This window comes from Colletotrichum higginsianum, chromosome 8, assembly GCF_001672515.1.
Source record: "Colletotrichum higginsianum IMI 349063 chromosome 8, whole genome shotgun sequence".
Classification (NCBI taxonomy): Eukaryota; Fungi; Ascomycota; class Sordariomycetes; order Glomerellales; family Glomerellaceae; genus Colletotrichum; species Colletotrichum higginsianum.
In genome coordinates, this window is record NC_030960.1 from 3,467,822 (window position 1) to 3,486,584 (window position 18,763).

General features: G+C 56.1%; 8 protein-coding genes across 8 annotated transcripts; 3 read left to right on the forward strand and 5 right to left on the reverse strand.

The window, feature by feature from the left end:
- Positions 1-58: 58 nt before the first annotated feature.
- CH63R_11997 (Sur7 protein) lies at positions 59-1,300 on the reverse strand (the record flags this gene model as incomplete). The annotated part of the gene is made up of 3 exons (XM_018306971.1): positions 59-627; positions 707-1,088; positions 1,169-1,300. 3 exons carry the CDS (start codon positions 1,298-1,300, stop codon positions 59-61), a joined length of 1,083 nt encoding a protein of 360 aa, XP_018153812.1.
- A 3,133-nt stretch (positions 1,301-4,433) lies between these two features.
- CH63R_11998 (Acetyltransferase) lies at positions 4,434-5,171 on the forward strand (the record flags this gene model as incomplete). Its single annotated transcript, XM_018306972.1, has 1 exon — positions 4,434-5,171. One exon carries the CDS (start codon positions 4,434-4,436, stop codon positions 5,169-5,171), a length of 738 nt encoding a protein of 245 aa, XP_018153813.1.
- An 81-nt stretch (positions 5,172-5,252) lies between these two features.
- On the reverse strand, positions 5,253-5,950 carry CH63R_11999 (uncharacterized protein; the record flags this gene model as incomplete). Its single annotated transcript, XM_018306973.1, has 2 exons — positions 5,253-5,522; positions 5,759-5,950. The coding sequence occupies 2 exons, from the start codon at positions 5,948-5,950 to the stop codon at positions 5,253-5,255; spliced, it is 462 nt and encodes a 153-aa protein (XP_018153814.1).
- An 846-nt stretch (positions 5,951-6,796) lies between these two features.
- Positions 6,797-8,621, reverse strand: CH63R_12000 (Mov34/MPN/PAD-1 family protein; the record flags this gene model as incomplete). Its single annotated transcript, XM_018306974.1, has 3 exons — positions 6,797-6,980; positions 7,049-8,400; positions 8,484-8,621. The coding sequence occupies 3 exons, from the start codon at positions 8,619-8,621 to the stop codon at positions 6,797-6,799; spliced, it is 1,674 nt and encodes a 557-aa protein (XP_018153815.1).
- A 1,667-nt stretch (positions 8,622-10,288) lies between these two features.
- CH63R_12001 (uncharacterized protein) lies at positions 10,289-10,990 on the forward strand (the record flags this gene model as incomplete). The annotated part of the gene is made up of 2 exons (XM_018306975.1): positions 10,289-10,310; positions 10,377-10,990. The coding sequence occupies 2 exons, from the start codon at positions 10,289-10,291 to the stop codon at positions 10,988-10,990; spliced, it is 636 nt and encodes a 211-aa protein (XP_018153816.1).
- A 265-nt stretch (positions 10,991-11,255) lies between these two features.
- CH63R_12002 (Prefoldin subunit) lies at positions 11,256-11,810 on the reverse strand (the record flags this gene model as incomplete). The annotated part of the gene is made up of 4 exons (XM_018306976.1): positions 11,256-11,373; positions 11,437-11,561; positions 11,621-11,691; positions 11,750-11,810. 4 exons carry the CDS (start codon positions 11,808-11,810, stop codon positions 11,256-11,258), a joined length of 375 nt encoding a protein of 124 aa, XP_018153817.1.
- A 972-nt stretch (positions 11,811-12,782) lies between these two features.
- CH63R_12003 (Vacuolar protein sorting-associated protein 4) lies at positions 12,783-14,254 on the forward strand (the record flags this gene model as incomplete). Its single annotated transcript, XM_018306977.1, has 3 exons — positions 12,783-13,429; positions 13,495-13,945; positions 14,033-14,254. The coding sequence occupies 3 exons, from the start codon at positions 12,783-12,785 to the stop codon at positions 14,252-14,254; spliced, it is 1,320 nt and encodes a 439-aa protein (XP_018153818.1).
- A 1,315-nt stretch (positions 14,255-15,569) lies between these two features.
- Positions 15,570-17,380, reverse strand: CH63R_12004 (NOSIC domain-containing protein; the record flags this gene model as incomplete). The annotated part of the gene is made up of 3 exons (XM_018306978.1): positions 15,570-15,809; positions 15,884-17,006; positions 17,211-17,380. The coding sequence occupies 3 exons, from the start codon at positions 17,378-17,380 to the stop codon at positions 15,570-15,572; spliced, it is 1,533 nt and encodes a 510-aa protein (XP_018153819.1).
- Positions 17,381-18,763: the final 1,383 nt, after the last annotated feature.

The window sequence follows — 18,763 nt, forward strand, 5'->3', positions numbered from 1 at the left end:
CCAACAGGAAGCTTGCACGGCTGACAACCCAAGCATTGCCTCGGTAGCTCGTCCCCTCCTACTTCTCTCCTCCCTCCCACGTCCTCAGGTCGCCCTTGACCTCGCGGAAGATGCCCCTCCAGTTGCCGATCTCGTTCTCTGTGCGCTTGCGCCTGCTGAACGCCGTGCGGCGGAAGCTGACGAACCAGACCAGGAACCAGTACGTCGCGGCGGCCATGGACGCCACGGCGGCGACCCAGGCCATGGCTACGAAGGGCCCGCCGGTCTGGATCTGCATGCCGAAAGCGTCCAGCGGGCGATTGAGCATGCTCTTGCCGCCGTAGATGAGGGCGGTCGTGACTATGGCGAAGGCCGGGAGGGCGAAGGAGCCGATGAGGGAGAAGATGACGGAGACGAGGACGAGGACGCGGAGGAAGCCGACGAGGATGATGGGCAGGGTCGCGAGGAGGACGATGCCTGTGGAGATCGTGCCGATGGCGAGGAGGGCCACCATGGCCTTGGCGCCTCCGCTGGCGAGGTTGACGATCTGGTCGAGGGTTCCGGACATGGCGGAAACGAGCGGGACGGAGACGTTGGCTGTGCCGACGACGAAGGACGAGGGGATGGAGTTGGTGATATTCTTCAGGCCTATCATTTTTTTCACCTTGTGTTAGCGCACATGACGATGATGATACACCAGTATTGGAACGGGGCTTTCAGAACATACCCGATCCCTTGTTATCGTAGCTCTCGCAATTGTTGATGGTGACCTTGCTATTGGGGTTGTTGTCGTCGGCGTAGGTGGCCTCGCACATCTTGGTGAGGTAGAGGCGGTAGTTGTCCTTGACGCCGAGGAGCTGCGTCAGGTTGCCGACGAGCTGGCCCTGGATGTCCTGGACTCCATCGCCGATGGCGTTGGTGAGGTTGCCGAGCAGGCCGCCCAGGACGTTGCCGAGGCCCTGGGTGATGCCCGTCGGATCGTTCGGCGCAGGGAGGCCGGGAAGGCCGGGGATGAGGCTCCCGCCGCCGTTGCCGTTTCCGTTTCCGTTGTTCGTGTTGTTCGCCGCCTGGATCCTGATGATGTCTTGCCCGATCTTTGACGTGTTCAGCTACGGCGGGCAGCCAGGTCAGCGAGCAGTTCTTGTCACAGGCGGTGCGATGCGAGATCTTTCTGGTTGGAACTACTTACCGACAACCAGTAGTTGTCTCCTCCATTGCTCGTGTTTGTCCCGGCTGCAAGTAGGACAATGGAGAGCGCGACGGCGACGGCCGAGGCGATAATGGGAATAATGGCAGATAGCCGGCCTCCGATTCCGAGCATTTTGTGCGTTATGTGTGTCTGTGTATGTGTGACCAGTAGTCAGAGTGTTATGGATTTCGCGGATTACAGTAGTGTTGGTGTTTGCGTTTAGCTTGACATTAAGAAATATGCTTGGCTGCAGGGCGGAGTCGACGATGTCTAAATATTCCTGAAGCTTCTTGAACCGCTCTCCTGCCGAGACTTTTGACTCGGGCGCCCTTTGTCTCCCCTTAATATGCGTTACCGATGAGAAGAGCACCGAGCAGAGCGGAAGAAACTTTCGATCGCGGGACCTGTCAGTACGTCATAAAACGTCCCGACAGGCATCGCATTGGGATGAAACGCTGGGATGAATCTTGTCCTCCTCCTCCTCTTCCTCCTTCTCCTCCTCTTCTCCTCTCCTCTTCCCCCTACGATATATAATATCATGTCCAACGGCCAATCGCCCAAGAGTGGGTATCCTCCCCAGGCAAAGCAATGCAAAGGAAAGCCGTTGAACGGGTGCCCGCGGCTCTCACGTGCGGGTTCTGGGCTTCCTTCTTCAACTGGTGCTGAGTTGTCTGGGAGGTCCAGGGGTGCAGCATGTTCGCGACGACGAGGGTCTTACCGCAACGGGCATTCGATGAGAAACTAACGTCATGCCCGCGCCGGGCGGGCACGCATTAACGTCCAATGAGGTTATGGGAAGTGAGGGCCATGCTTCTTTTGTGTGTGTAGGTGTGTGTATGCCTCTGTCTCTCTGTTACTCGTCCCTCCATGCATATCCCGTCGAGGGTAGTCCGAGCTGACGGCAACCCACCAACGGTCGCCAGGTCGAGACCGGGATTGACCTGGGCGCCAAACTCTGCCTGTTGTCGAACGTGGACGAATCATTTCTCTTGCCGTGCGTGTTCGTACCCGTATGTCGGATCTCTAGGCTCATGGTGGTCCATTCATTGACTTTGACAGCACTTGGTTGCAGATCTTTTTCCCTAGAGACCGTCCTGCATTAACTCGCATTGCAAAGTTAAAGGCCGGTTTCCGTTATTTCAACGTCGTGCTTCAGCAGAAAGTATCGCCAAGCAAGCTTTCAGAAAGGGGATGCACGTCCTCCGTCCTCTTGTGCGGGCAAGCCCAAGGAAGATTCAGGAGGGTTCTGTATAACCGCGACGAGAGAAACGGTTTTAGGTACGGAGGGCTTGGAGCAAAGAAGACCTTTTTTTCCGAGTGAGAGTTTGCTGGTGTTGTGCATCCCGCCATAACCGTCCGGAAGGGCTTAGTTCCAACCACCAACGGCCGAGCGTTTGTCGACGATGCCGTCTCCGATGTGTCGGGACGCCACACTATCTTGACCATCACCCTGGTGTCCTTGGCGCTCGTAGCCGCTTTCAAGCTCGCTTGTTGTTCTTTCATCGTCGATTTCGAGGTTTGTTGTTGCCACTATATCAAGGTAAATCGAGTGGCTCCACAGTACCAAGAGTACGATGATGTGAATAAGGAATGTATTTCGCAACGAGGCGATATATTTGATTTGTACAGACTTTTTCGAGCGATCATAATAGGCCAGTGAGAATGAGTATTTTCGGCACAACGACATGGCGTTATTTTCGGTTGGATATTGAAGACATCACGGTACGAAGAGCCAGGTGAACAACTTTCCTTGTTCTAAATAACCATTCGCAATTCAGATAGATTTTCTGTATTTCTTAGTCTTTTGATTGCTCAATGTTGAAATTGCAGTTTCGCTAACAATATAATGCTATGGTCATTTGCGTGCTCTGATACAGCACCCTATGGCTTTGGAGATGAAGATGTCCGCTAGTCGACCAGTCCTGACATCACGCTCGTTTGGCACATCTACAATCAGAAATAATTTCTTGGGTCAACAACTACTATAGATCGTTGTCTTGGGCCGCCCGGTGGCGTTGCAGCCCAACGTTCATGTCCTCCGGTTCAGATCGCGAAGACGGACTTCTCCACCTCGTACGTAGCACACGAGTTTCTTCTAGGGGTCCGGAACCCCTTGCTTTTCGATTATTCAAGACCAATCGTCCCAAAATGACGGACAGAAACGGTGTGTGTATGTTGGTAATTGTAAAGGGGTTGAAGGTTGTGGGTCTCCGTCATTGCTTCTCGATCTACCGTTCTTCCTGTACCCGAATACGCGATATGACGTTCATACGGCATAACACGATGCCCACATCGTCTCTGTATCGAGACAAGTGCTCATTTTGAGGTTTAATGACGATGAATGCGCGGGATGACTCGATGCGGCTGGGCGCAAATCCCCTTACTCGAGATTCTCTTGCATCATTTTCAGCCGGGACTGAACCAGCTTTTCGATCCAGCAACTCTGGGGTTTTGATCTCATCGAGAAATTATAGGCAACGCCGTGGTAATGAACTCGGTTTCGCCGTGCTGCGGCAGGTTTCTTTCATGTGGCTGAAGGCAATGGGTGTGAACCACTGTACAGCCAACTTGCGGCGGTGAAAACGGCATGTTCGATTTGGATAGTCTAGCCCGGGGCTCCTTTTCACCTCGACTGGTTCTCGTCGTTGCAACTATCTGCAGTTGTTCTCCGGTCGTAATTCTATCTGCTATTGCGAAATGTTATCCATCAACTAGTTGTGTACAGATAAGCCCTCAATAATTCGGGGCGTCGTCTTCTTAGGTCGTAGCTGAGATGGACTCCTAGGCGGTATCAAATGACTTGTCATTGTAGACAAGAGCACGGGTTGGGCAGAACTCATGGAGACGCCAGAGTCGCTGATGAGCCAGCCCTACATCGTATGCCGACTCTCCAGAGAGGAGCACAGTTACCAAGTCATATCTCGCAACCAACCCTCGCAGAGTGTGGGTTAGGTGAGATTCGCTCCGTAGGATCCGATCCCCAGCTCGGTCACTCCATATCGGGAAGAGCAGGCCTCCCGGTCTACCGACATATGTCAGACGCGCAAATCTCAGAAAAAGGGGGGGGTGGGGTGTCCGGCTGACCGGCATCTTCCCGGTCAGAAACGTCACATCCGTCCCCTCCTTTTCACGTCATGTCACGGAGACAAAACCCAACCTCCCAACCACTCAGACTCTCAGGCCCGTACTACATCACATTCCGTAATCCCGCGACAACTCGTCTGGTCATCACCGCCAAGATCCGCCCCCCCCGTCGTCAAGCACCATGACCTCCGTGACCCTCCGCCCCGCAACGCGCGCCGACGTCCCTGCCCTCGCCTCCGTCGCCGACGCCGCATTCCGGACGGACGCACACACGCAGCTCAAAGCCGCCCTCCGTGGCGTGGGTAACTTCGCCGAGGGCATGGAGCAGGCGTTGCTGGCGTGGGTGGACCACCCGAAAGTCGACGTCGTCGTCGCCGAGGACCCAGCGAGCGGACAGCCCGTGGGATGGGCCGGTTGGGTCCGGAGGGGTTTCGCGGGGGACATCGATCTGCCCCTGGACGATGGCGACGACAACCTGTCGGCGGAGCCGACTGTCGCGACTCATCTCACCGGGGAAAAGAAGGGGAAGCGGACGGTGAAGGACCTAGAGGACCTGACGAACGCGTCGATGGGCTACTGGGTCCGGAGGTTCATGCCCGAGGGCTCGAGATGCAGGTTCTTGTGCAGCTGTGTCGTGCACCCGGCGTTCCAGGCGCGGGGCTTCGGGTCACAGCTGATGCGGTGGGGGACAGACAAGGCGGACGCGGAGCCCGGGGTGTATTGCTGGGTGCAGTCGTCGATGGGCGGCAGGGCGTCGTTCGAGAGACAGGGGTTCCGGGAGGTGGGCAGGCTGGAGGCAAACTTGGATGACTTCGCCGAAGGGACAACGCCGGGCGACGGGAACGGACACATCACGGGGAGCAAAGACTCTTGGGGGAACTATGTTTGGGTGTATATGAGAAGAGACGCGAGGGCGTGACGGAAGCCTTGCGGGGCTGATGATCCCCCCCCCCTCCCTCAAAGCGAAGTGAAATAACATCCCTTTTCCTCGTGCGCTATCCTACAACCCGACAAGCTTGCAGACCGCCACAAGGGCCCAGGCGCCGGCCAGTGGGTTCATCATGTCCTGCACCATGGTCGTGTCCGAGATGGCCTCGTTGAAGTCCGTCATCATGGGCACCTTGGGCTTCGACGCCCAGAAGCCGCGAATGTAGCGGTGCCCGTAGGTCAGGCCTGCGGCGAGCAGGGCAGGCCAGCCGACGGCGACGACGCCCGGGCCGCGGGGGACGAAGAGGGAGAATGCGATGCCGCTGACGGCCGAGAGGAGGCACTGTTGCGTGGTGTTAGTGAGTCAAGATGCGATGAGTCGGTATATTTATAAAGAGAGGGTGTGTGTGTGTGTGTGTGTGTGTGTGTGTAAAGAGTGAGTGTGTATAAGATAGAGTGTGTAAGACAGAAGTGAGAGATGATGGTGAGAGTGAGTATCAGAGTGAGAATGAGCATGAGAATGGGAGTGAGAGTGAGAATAACCCTCAGGGCGAGGAACAAAGATGGCAAACAACATACGCCGACGAAGCCCGTCCCAACCGTGTACCGGATCTCCCAGAGCTGTTTCTCGGCCGTCCTGCTCCACTCGGCCGCCTTCTTGGCCTTATCCTCGTACTTGAGCAGCCGCGGGATCGAGTCGGCCGAGTGGACAAGCGCGAAGCCGCTGACGACGGCGATGAGAATGCCCAGCACATTTGTCGGGAAGGCCATGATGATGATTTTGGATAGGGTCTAGGTGTTCTAGAGGTTGTCTTCTTTTGTTTTGTGTGTGTGTGTGTGTGGGTGTATGTATGTTTGTGTGTACATATAAAAAGGTCGGCCCGATATCAAATGGGTTGGGGAATTCCATCCGGCTTGTGTTGATGTTTATAGGGAAACCAGAGCACGAGAGCTCACATGTCCAGCAGACAAAGAACCCCAGAGGGCCGCGGCAGTGACGTCATGGCTCTCGCACCTTCACACGCGGCCAAAATCAGCCGGCCTTGGTCCTCCCGACGTGCGTGGTGTCAAAATCACTCTCCAATTCGAACAAAACCATGGGATGGTCAACGCAGGACACGCTCTGGCCCTACTGGCCACACACACCAAACAGTCCGTTATCTTTTGCAAGGAAACTCTGCGGGGACTCGGCAGCTCAATGATACATTGTTGGATCGCCGATTTCTCCTCGTCCCCGTTGAGATGGCTCGTTCTGGACTCACAATCGACCCGACGGATACGACACCATCATGAGATCGAGAACCACAGTGAACTGTCGCGTGATTTGTTCAGCCGCCATCGGAGGGCTCTTCTCTTTACGGACAAAATTCATCAGATTCTCAATTAACTCGTCCGCGCCGGTTGAGTCGCTCGCCGAGCATCCCCCAGACCTACAGCAATCCCCCGCTGTTGAACGCCCTCGCCATGCAAAAATCAAGCAAAACGACGTCTCAAGATTCATTCTTGAGCCGCATAATATCGAGAACCCCCCCCCTCTGTCAAGCCACGTTGCTAGCATGCAATTCATCCTCTCCACGCTCAGCCTGCACTGCTGCCGCTGTCGTACCTGTTCCGGTCCTACTGGTTAGGACGCAAGTCCTTTACGTAAAAGTCGAGCTTGTCCGAGTGGTAAACGTGGCCTGGCGGGTTTTGTGCCTTCGTGTAGAGGTTGTCAATGGAGTGCTGGTGGAACGTTTCCGACCTGGTGCACTGCAGGATGTGATTGAGTCCGGGGGGGTTGGTGAGGCGGAAGATGCCAAATCTGCACACCTGTTAGCCGGGGTTTCCCATCGGGTGAACAAGAACAACGAGGGGCCGCGGGGAACATACGAGGGCTGGTGCCGTGGAGAACAAACGATGGCTATGCTCTCGGGCATCATGACCTGGTAACCGGCCTGTGTGTGAAGGTCGCGCGAACTCATGAAGCACGTCTGCGTCGGGTGTGTGTGAATCCATCCCACCATCAAGAGATCCTCGTTGATGCAGTAGTCGAGCATCGTGGACTCGTTCTCCGTCTCGCACGTGTCGGGCGTGCTTTTCTGCTCCGGGATGAGAAGGCAGCTGATGAACAGCGCATTATTAACCGGCCGCCCACAGAGGATGCCGCACATCTCCAGACCCTTGCGGGTGTTCTCCGAAGCGATGCTGAGAAATTTGTCCTTGAGCTGCGTCGGGAGGAACACGGGTCGGATCGGGTCGCCGTTCTCGAGGTAGGCTGCCGGGCGGAACGTCAGGCGCTCCTTGGCTGAAGGTGCGACAACCTCCTCCTTTGCTGGCAGTTCGGGAACATCCTGTCGCAGCATGCCGGCTGACGCTGACTCATACGAGGGCAGAGGATCTTTGCCGGGTCTCATCGGAGGCGCCGCCGCATCGAGCTCCTGTCGTAGTGTCGTAAAGTCTTCCTTCGGTGGCTTCGGCGGTTGGGGCGGCTGCGGCGTGTATGCGCGCTGCGGTTCCAACGGCGTCGCCTCCCATTCCACCGCTCTCGGTCTCGAAATGGATGGGTAATTGTACGAATGGCTGGGCGGCGCTCTCGGAGGGGGTACCGAACTCCGGTAGCTGGCCTGCGAGTATCTGGCGCTCGCGTCATCTCGTCCTTGATCTGTGCCGTCGAGCCGGCGCCGCGTTGCCTCGATCTGTCCCCTTATCTCATCATCATCTGTCGTCGCCACTGTCGCTGCTGTCGCTGGGCCACCGAATTGCTCCCAATCCTCCCAACGACCACCCTTCCGGCGCTCTTGCTCCTCTTCTTCCGAGACACCTGCTTGTCGGGTTGCTTTTCTCGCAGCATCCCGGCGTTTGAAGTCCCTTTGCGCCAGGGAGACGGCCAGTTCCTGGTTGTCGGCGGCGTCCAGGATCTTCGCATTGCCGGACAGGGTCGGGTCTCGGGCGGCGAACTCGTCGTAGCTCGAGGGTCTCTTTGCGGTTTCATCGTCGGCCTTCTTCTTGGATGCAGTCATCAACCTCCACTCATTGTAGTCACGGTCGATTTGCGGCTTCAGCCCCTCCAACAGCGCAAACACCTCCTTCTGCTGGCGGTTGAAGAGCGGCTTCGTCAGGGCCTTGTTCTCGGGCAGTTTGGCGTCGGGGTGTGTCTTGAGATGTTGTAGCACGAGGATCGAGTGTCGCCATAGCATCTGATATGCCTTTCGGACATCGCGGTCTTGCAGCGCGAACGTGGCCTGAGTCGCGTGTCAGCGGTCAGCTGCGTTGGAAGCCACGCAAGATGCTGGACGGGTGAGAACCGAACAGCACACGGACGAACCTCTTGAAATAGGGTGTCGGCAGAGCGCGCCCAATACTTGAAGGGAATCGTCGTCCTGAATTCAAAGTCCTCTGCTGCATCGGTGATCTCCTTGATGCTCATGGGCCGCGCAGGCCGCGGGCTCGAGGGGCCGTTCATCTTCTTTGGCGGTGTTCCGGTATGGATCCGGTGTGTCGGAAGCTCTCCCAATGGTCGCTCCCGCGGTGGTTTGAAGCTCAACTTGGGTCGCGGTTGGTGAATTCCGCCGTCTAGGATGACGTTTGCATGTTCCTGAGGTTCGAGAGGCCCAAAGTGGCAGCCTGGAGGTGACAGATGCTCGACCGTTTGGTCAAGACGTCTTGCGGGTTTCGTCCCAGGGACCGTATGACGAAGCGCTAGAACAGCCACAAGGGTGGCTGAAGCCTGGAGCACCCCGCCATTACTGTGTACAACGGGAGACCAACAAGGTCCGCACTCATGGACATGGAGGGGCAGACACAGAGCTCGGACCTCGTTAGAGGTTTGGCACGTGATCTTGGAGTCTCGTTATGTAAGTTGTTTCCTTATGTCATCAATGCGATGGAATCGAGAACAAACAAAATAGTGGAGCAGCGAGAGAGCGAGCGAGGGAGCTCCCCATTCGGAGAATGTCACTCATCCATCCGTACAAAGGAGACCTTCATCTCAAACCCTCAGGGACACACATTCGCCATCTTCGTCCGGCGTCTCGCTGCCACGGCGTAAGAAATTTTCCATATTAACTAGGGCGTCATCGGGCACCCAAAGGCAGTCAGACGTATCTCCGTTCGATCTACGAGAACCCCATCTCGTTTGCCCGCCAACGCCCGACGGAGGATGTGCTCGCCTCACTCAAACGTCGGGAAAAGTCGGGACGCGTGTAATTATCGCCGCTGCCAGCAAGTTGACTGTCCAACGCATCCAGGCGAATTCGAGAGTGCCCAGGCGGGCCGGCGAACCCGTCCGTCCAACCTCCGTTCCCGGTTTCGTCGCACTGATCCTCTCGCGGCTTGAGTCTCGGCATGGCACCATGCTTTGGGCCTTGGGGGTCGGATGTTTGACGTGCATATTGAACCATGTTCATATTGCTCCGAAGTTGAATTGCACGTTGTGTCGTGTTGGCAACCCCCCGGCCCCCCCAAGCTTCCGCTGGTCGCCGGTAAACGGAGACCCAAAAGAGATCCCATCATCCCAGAGCGGTCTGGAGACTCTCCCCTGCCTCGTGTGTTTTCCCATCAGCCAGTGTCTCAAGCTGAGAGGGGCGGAGGGCGTGGCGATGACGAGTCCCCAGGTTGTCAGTCGTTGTATCTTGCCATGTCCTCGAACTCTGCCGACGAAATGGCTTGATGGTTTTTTTTGACGGGAATAGAGGTGAAATACCACCAACGTCTCCGAGTGTCCCCTTTTACCCTGTGCAGTGATGACCACCTCCGCCGCCGGGCATCTCCCGCGAAGAACTGGATACCGGGTCTCGATGCCTGACTAGTCGCGGCGATTCTTCTGAGGTCCTTGCCAGGTGTTCGTCCGGGCGTGGCACATCCAGGGGTGGTGGTCGCCATCGCGTCCCGCATGGCTGGGCCATCCATCCTGGAAGAATCCCTGGTGAGGCCACAAGGCGACAACCTCGTTGGGGGTAATTAAAGAAGAGCTTTTCCACTGCTGGCCATGTTGATGTCCCTATTCATAGGATAACTGAACCTCGATCCGTCTTTAGTATACAACTCGTGTCTATCTTTTCGAGAGACCCGGCATCTCATTACACGTTTACTAGTCTGTCACCGAGCACCACCCATTCTCACATCATCACCATGTCTTCCGCCATTTGCAGAAGTGAGTTCTTGTTGTTGCTGTTGTTGTCTCGACCCGTCACCACTCAACCACTGATCACCGGAACAGAAAGCATCGACAGCACCATGTCATACTTCGCCGTCAGTATGGGCAGGGCGTCCGTCCAGAACAACGTCTCCCTCTGGACGACCCTGTCCCAGTGCTACGGCGAGGTCGCCAAGACCTTCAACCTCCAAGACCCTGAGGGCATCCTTTCGACGCCAGACAGCATCTCCAAGGTCGTCCATGCGACCTTTGACCATGACGAGCACGGCCTGATCGAGCGGGAATCCTCCTCCATGGCCAACCACCTCGACGATGCCACCAAAGCGCACATGCTCGCCCAGGCCGTTGCCGGCACCGTAGCCTTCTTCCGCGAGCTCGCCTCGCATCACCAGCACGGCCCCGTCACGCAGGCCGGCTTCGACCGCGAGGTCCACCGCTTCGCCGGGTGCGAGCTGCGCTCGGCCATGGTCCGCACCATTGCCGAGAGCCGCCTGTTCGGCCGCTGCTACACCAAGAGCCAGATCGCGGACCTCATCGCAGCCGCCGTCGAGGGGAAAGTCAACGGCGCCGAGTTCGCGTCCGAGGACGAGTACCAGAACGCCATTGGCTGGGCGACAGAGCTGCCCGCGCGGAACATGGGCCTGCCCTGGGGTTTCTCCATCATGGCTCTCAACTAAGAGTGGGATGCCGAATGCGTATCATGTCATGACCTTCGTAATGAAACTGGGTAATTCGGTGCGTGGTGAGCGACGGCAGTTCACCATCGGGAAACGGGGCGCATCAGCATGGCGTTTTTGAAAGGAGTCTCGTCGAAGCATTGCTGGGTATAATTCATAGTCCTAGTGGTTTCGTTTTTGTATCACCACTCTTGCCAGACCTCATTTTTTGTTCTTTCTTGTGTCTTCCCCGTCGCCTTCGTCGTATTCATCATCGTCGCGGAGATCATGCCTTCTTGGCCTGGCCCGCCGCAGCCTGTGCGCTGGTCTGGAGCTGGATGATGTCCCCCTTCTTCCTCTCGAGCTTACCCTGGCCTTCCTTAATGAGGTCCTCGTGTCTCTCACTGGCGATTCAGTCAGTTTAAAAAATAGAGCCCGTTTGACAACACCGGATGTCTTGCACTCACATCTCCTTGGTGATGAAGTCCAGGCGGCCGTTCACCGTGCTCTCAGCTTCCACCTTGTCCTGCTTCAGCAGCACGGGGCCAACGAGCTTGTAAATCTGCTCGCCATCCTTGAGCTTGTCGAACTCCTAGAGATGAGGTGGGTCAGCCGCGTGGTAGGTGGTAAGGACTGGCGCCTCGTGCTCACCTCCTTCACTCCAAGGTTCTCCTGCTTCTGGGCCTCGAGTTTTTGCCGCGACTGGACGGTGTTTTGAAGTTCTGATGAGAAGTCAGGAACCGAGTTCATCAAGTAAAATGTACAAGATGCAGAGCATACCTTGTTGCAACGCGGTGTACTCTTCCGACAGCTTTTGCAGCTTCGCCTGGATCTCAGCCATGGTCAAAGTGAGTGTGAGGGGTTCAGTGAGAGACTGAAGTTAGAGGGAAAAAAACCAGAATCCGAGGTATTGGCTGAGTAACGACGGCGGCAAGTATCCCACACTTCTGCCAAATTGGAGATTTGAGACGCTTCTGTGAAATCAGACGTTCTCAAATGTCAAGGCTCTGGAGGAAGATTCGTTTGCTTCGAGTTTCTTGATGTGGTGGTCTGGAGAAGGATACTTGGTACATGTACTCAGAACTCGGCGCTCAGCGCTCATTGCTGCGGTGGTGACAGACCGTTAGGTTGCTGTTTAGATGAATGGAGGCAGTCCACTTTGCGTCTAAGCGGGTATCGGCACAAAGCGAGTCTCGAACCAGAGGATGAGACAGTTCAGAATCAAAGAATTTCGTTATTCTTTCTTCATCCTTCTTTCGTGTTTCATCCCTGTACAATATACATAGCTTGAATCTTTGTCACCGTTAGAAAGACTTAGAACAGAGCCCTTAAGTGCTGATTGCAACTTCTGCGGTATACCAACCCCCCCAGTTTGTCATGTTTACCGAAAATGCATAAGCACGCTGATTGCACTTACTAAGGCGAACTCCAATAGCCGGCACAACTCCCCCACCCCCCACCACTTTCAAGGCACCTCCATTGGCGCAGTGTCCATCACGAACTGCCCAGGCAACGTCACAGAATCCACGCCCGCAACCCGCCTCTTCAAGGTCCCCTCAACGCCGCGTTCAACTCCTCCAACCTCTTCAAACCGACATCATCCCCGGGACCTCGTCGTCTTTTTCACCCTCCGGCGTCCGTTGCGAAAAGAACCACACAAGTGCCGACCACCGAACGAGCGAACGATAAACAGTGAAAGCGAGCTTTCCCCGCTCATTCCCATATCATCACGAACTCCCACCTCTTCGTCGCCGCACCACGACCCAGCCCGGACGGAATCGCTCACGGTCTTAAACAATAAACAGCAGCCACAATGTCGGGAATCACCGACTTCCTCGGCCGTGCCATCAGCACGGTCAAGCAGGCCATCGACGCTGATAACGCCGCCGAATACGAAAAGGCCTTCCAACTGTACACAAAGTCTCTCGAGCTGTTCGTCCTCGCTGTCAAGTGGGAGAAGAACCCCAAGTCCAAGGAACTCATTCGCCAGAAGACTGCCGAGTATATGGACCGCGCCGAGAAGCTAAAGACGTATCTTAACGAGGCCGAGGCCAAGAAGAGCGGTGGAGGCGGCGGCGGCGGCGGCGGGAACAAACCCGGCGCCATGGGCGTCAACGGCGGCGGCAAGGGCAAGGCGAGCGACGACGGCGACGAGGACAACAAGAAGCTGCGCAACGCCCTCAGCGGCGCCATTCTGCAGGAGCGGCCCAACGTGCGGTGGGACGACGTCGCCGGTCTCGAGGGCGCCAAGGACACGCTGAAGGAGGCCGTCGTGCTGCCCATTAAATTCCCGTCGCTGTTCCAGGGCAAGCGCCAGGCGTGGAAGGGCATTCTGCTCTACGGTCCCCCGGGAACCGGTAAGAGTTATCTGGCCAAGGCGGTCGCTACAGAGGCGAACAGCACGTTCTTCAGCGTCAGCAGTTCTGACCTGGTGAGCAAGTGGATGGGAGAGAGTGAAAGGTCGGTCCAACCGCAGATACACACGCGAGACATAATGAGACATTACGCTAACTACGTGAAAACAGACTCGTCAAGGCGCTGTTCAGCATGGCGAGAGAAAACAAGCCTTCGGTCCTCTTCATCGACGAAATCGACGCCCTCTGCGGCCCCCGTGGCGAAGGCGAGTCCGAGGCCTCGAGGCGTATCAAGACAGAGCTTCTCGTGCAGATGGATGGTGTTGGAAACGACAGCAAGGGCATCTTGGTACTCGGCGCGACGAACATCCCCTGGCAGCTCGACGCCGCCATCCGCAGACGTTTCCAGCGCCGCGTGCACATCGGTCTACCCGACGTCAACGGCCGCGCGCGCATGTTCAAGCTCGCCGTTGGCGACACGGAAACGAGCCTCCAACAGGACGACTACCGCGTCCTTGCCGAGATGTCCGAGGGTTTCTCGGGCAGTGATATCTCCAACGTCGTCCAGCAGGCCTTGATGGGCCCCGTGCGCAAGATCATCCAGGCCACACACTTCAAGCCGGTATGTGATACACCAACGGCCTCTTGTCCCCCCCTTCCACGGGCCCAACCACCGTTTGCTGTGAACTTTCATACTGACTCTTCGCAGGTAATGCACGATGGCGTCAAGAAATTGACTCCATGCTCGCCCGGCGACCCGGACGCCAAGGAGATGACCTACCACGACATCGACTCGGAGGAACTTATGGCACCCACCCTCGAGCTCAAGGACTTCAAGCAGGCCCTGCGGGACTCGCATCCCACCGTGTCCGAGGACGACGCGTCCAAGCAAATAGAGTGGACAAACGAATTTGGCAGCGAGGGTGCATGAGCCGAGCCATCAACCCTTGCATCGCAACACTTCCGATTTGCGGTAGGTGTTAAATCCGATTCATGAGAGACAGATGCCCCAACGCGGCACGAGACGAGGCGAGCACGAGCAAACGACCACGGCAGACGACGAAGATGGTACTGTGAACGTTGGAGTGGGAAGGTTGTTGTGATTTAGAACCCAACCCTTTTTTTGATTGTCCAGTTTAGTGTGACGGAGGGGGGGTGAGAATGAGGAGAAATGAGACCGAAGCTGCGTGTTCGAGGGAGACAGAGAGTAAAGAGAGTTTGCGGCGTCCTCTGGCGTTGAAACGGGCTGGCATTGGGAGGGGAAATATCACGTCTTTTTTTCTTTTTCTTTTCTTCCAGTCTTCATTATTCCGTTCTCTTCATGTCCCGTTGCTTATTTCTACTGCATTGCAACTCTCCTATTTCACTCTTCACGCTACGTTAAGCGTACAATACAAAAAGTTGCAGTATACACCAAGAGGGCTGAACGAGTCCGGGGACCAATATCTCCCTTTTTGCAGCCCAGTCTGTGGCGCTGGCGCTACGAACACCATGTGGGTTGACGGGATGCCGTCGCGGAGGAGGGATGTCACGACCGGCTCGTCGTGGACTGTCGTCGCCTTGTTTGTTTCTTTGATGGGCGGATCGCGGGAAGAAAAGGAGGCATGCGTGGAGAGTTAATAGAGCAGGTGAAAAATAAATCCGTGGTATTCGAGGCGAACTTCACGTGAATCAGACACTCCATAGATAGCATGGAGGCCCCCGACAAAAGCCCCAATTCATAGGCACTTATAGCCTCCAGCAAATACACATTGGGATTCTCTCGTCCATCGCGCACACAAACATATACTTTAGTCACGCAAAACACGGGGGACTAGGGGACGCGGCGCAGTGTTGGGTATGGGTGGTTGTTCCTCAACGTGTACATACACAGCATGGGGGGATATGATGATGCAGTTAACATTTTGTGCAGCCCAAACTCCGATAAGCCCGGTTTCATTTCCCCGTACAAAACTCCCAGACAGTTGAAAAAAAAAAAGAGAAGGAAAAGAAAAAAAAGAACAGAAGATCCTAGGGATAAGACAAGTGGAGAGGAGCCCGACGGATGCCCAGAGAAATCCCTTCCCCCCCATGTGCCGACCAACCTACAACACAGTACTAGACATGGAAAATTTTCGGAAGATTTTGGAACAAAGAGGTTTGGCCAGACGGAGCGCGCGAAGGAGCGGGTTTTGGGAAGTGAGTGAGTGTGGCCCCGAGACAGGACAATCCCCATCACACACCACCCCTCAAGCCCTTTCCCCCCTTTACTCGTCCTTGGACTTCTTCTTCTTCTTCTTCTTTTCTCCGTCAGCCTTTTCGGGCTCGGCGGCGGCGCCGACGTCGGACTCGCGCTTGCGCTTCTTCTCCTTGTCCTTCTTATCCTTCTTCTCCTTCTTGTCCTTGGACTTTTCCTTCTTCTCCTTCTTAACCTCGGGCGCGACGGCGTCGACCATCTCGGCGTCGTCGAGCGTGATGTCGCCCTCGACCTGCTCCAGAACGGAGGCCTTGGGACAGTTAGTTTCGTCATCATTGGCGACGGGGGAAAAGGGAAGAAGGAGAAGTGTGACGAAGTACATACCATAACATCGGCGTTCTTGGCGGGCTTCTTGCCGGTGGCGTAGAACTCGAGGCGGTCCTCGACCTGCTGGCGCAGAGCCTCACCGAACTTGGTGGTGGGGTTCTCGGTGTAGTTGTCGATACGGGAGGCGATGGAGCACTTGTTGGCCAGGTAGCGGGAGATGCGGCCCTTGTTCTTGACGGCGGCCTTGCCGATGAAGCTGGAGTGGTAGATGAGACCATACTTGGGGGTGTTGCTCTTGGTCTTGAGGGCGCGGAAGAGGGCCTTCTCGGCGCCGAGGATCTGGAGCGTCGAGGCCGGGTACTTTGACAGGTTCGTCAGGGAGCCGGCGTGCGAGATGAGCTTGGCGGCAACGGGGGTGCCGATGAGGGTCTGCAGGTTGGGTGCGACAATGGACATCTTCTTGTCGAGGTAGTTGGCGGTCGAGCGGCGAGCCTCGGCCTGGGCAACGACGGCCTCGGCGAAGCCCTTGACGATCTCGAGGTCAGCGGGCATGATAGTCAGGCCCATGGACACCTTGGCGGCGTCGATAATGGCCTGGGCCTTCTCGCCGTCCTCCTCGACGAGGGCGGCGATGTCGTGCAGGCGGTCGTCCGTGAGGGTGGCCTTGTCGCCGATGGCGAGCACGAGCTTGGCGTAGGTCAGGTTGTCCGAGACAATCTTGACGAGCTCGGGGAAGTGCCAGCCGTACCACTCGCGCACGCGCATGAAGAACTGGTTGACGCCCTTGTCCTGGAACTCGACGGTGGCGCTGGCCTGAATGACGTGGTTGTCGTTCTTGGTGGTGCTGAACTTCACCTTGGCGCGCGAGTACGAGTGGCCCAGGCCGAGGCCGGCGGCGGTCGAGTCGCCCGTCTGCAGGCCCTTGAGGAGGCGGTCAGCGTGCAGGCGGACGCCACGGAGGAGGTCGCCGGCGACCTCAGAGGTCTCGGAGGTTTCGCAGTCGACACCGGGGAAGGTGGACTTGATCACAGAGGCCAGGTTCTTCTCGGCCACGGCGACGGTGATTCTGCTCTTCTTGCCGCTCGTCTGGGGGAGGTTGAGCTCAAGGACCGACTTAAGGTGGTCCGACATGAGACCCTCAGAGATGTGGTTGATCTCGTCCAATGCCTGCTTTCCGGTGCTGTGAGAGAGGGTGTGTTAGCCGTCTTGTGTGTTCTTCCTCAACGTCTCCTTGTGTGCCATTCTCCACTTGTTCCTCCCCCTTCATGCAGAGACGCGCTTTTCGAGAAGCCGTCGCGCAGCACGCAACGCCGCCGCCGCCGCAAGCACCACCACCACCACCAACCACCAACAACAGAACAATTCTCAGAACGGGTAGGCCTACTCAAAAGGGGTGAAGTTGACGAGCTTGACCATCTTGCCGAAGCGGGCAAGGTCGGCAATGGACTCCTGGGCCTCCTTCTGGCGCAGGCCAATGCTGTCGGGCTGGTGCTCGATGTGGAACACACCGTAGCCCATGGGCGCCTCGTAGAGGAGGTAGTTGATCGCGGCCATTTTGAGAGTCGGTCTTCTTGTCTCGGACTGGAAGAAGAGGGGGGGGCGTTCTGAAATTCCGACAATCAAGCCTCGACGCGGGAGCTCTCTTCTATTTTTTGGTGGGTTTGAGGAGGGGGGGGGTCGGTTTTCGAGGGTGTCTCGAGACGGCAAAGCGAAAATTGTCGAGGTCGAACACTTCGGATTTTTTTTCTTCAATTTTTCCTCCCCCCACTGGTGTCAATTGGAATTTTTTGCGGAGCTCCAAAGCTGACGCTCGGACCAGGCCGTCCTTCGCTCTCTGGCTGTGGTGGGAGGTGGGCGGGTCACGTGGATAAGACTCGGCCTGGAATGACGCCGGCCGCCGATGGTGGAGCGACAGGATATGTGGCTTGTCATTTCTTTGTGGCTCGGTGGCTCTTGATGTGTGGCTGACTCTCCAACTGGGGAGGAGGAAGCTGGTGAGTGAGAGCAGATGATTCTCGGAGGCTCACCGGATGACCGTAAACGATTGTCTTCATACAGAAGTCATTTTAAATGTTCGATTGCCTGTGGAAGCTGTCATGAAAGCTATCTGATGTACTAAGCCGCTCATGCTACCTTTGACTGTGCCTAGAACAGCCCTCACAGAGGTGTAAGTGAGCAAAAACCCTACCAGCCCTCAAGTGACAAGACACTATCCGAAGAAAGAAAAATGGCATCAAGTCTATTTCGAGACTATAAGGAATCGATTCATGTTGATTTTGTGTCTTTACAATATGGTCTGGTGATGCTGCGGATTTTCAATCATGTCTTGATACCGATCTTAAAACGTACCAGAGACACTCAAGCTCACATCCAGTTGTCAAAGCACCGTTTTGAACACTCCATGCAATACAAAAACTTGAATTCAATTCATTTGCAAAACTCAATAATAGCCGATTTCTGATCCCCAATACCCCATCTGAAGCGGTCGGGTTGGAAGAGGGTGGTCATCATCGCGAGTACGACACAACCACAACAGCCACAAGCGCACCGACCTATCAGAAGCAACGGCGTCGGCAAACTCGGAGGCCCCGGATCACTCAAAAGCAACCGAAAGAATCATCAGAATCATCATATGACATTGTCGTAGCCCGCATGCCTCCCGGCCCCTCCGACAATTTGAACAGGTCGTTAAACCGGACTCGGCATCGTTCGTCCCATCGCTTCCGGCATTCGGCGGACGTACTAGGCTGTCTTTCAGTCTAACGTCTCATGACATCATGATCCCAAGCCCCCAACCTGTTGGCTCCATGCATCCAAGTGTCCAGCTTGAACGAGCAGAATTTCACGTGAATTGAATTCGAAAAGAAATGTTCAGCATGTTTCATGGTCATTACACATTAGGCATTATTAAATATACTACATGTACAAATATCGAGC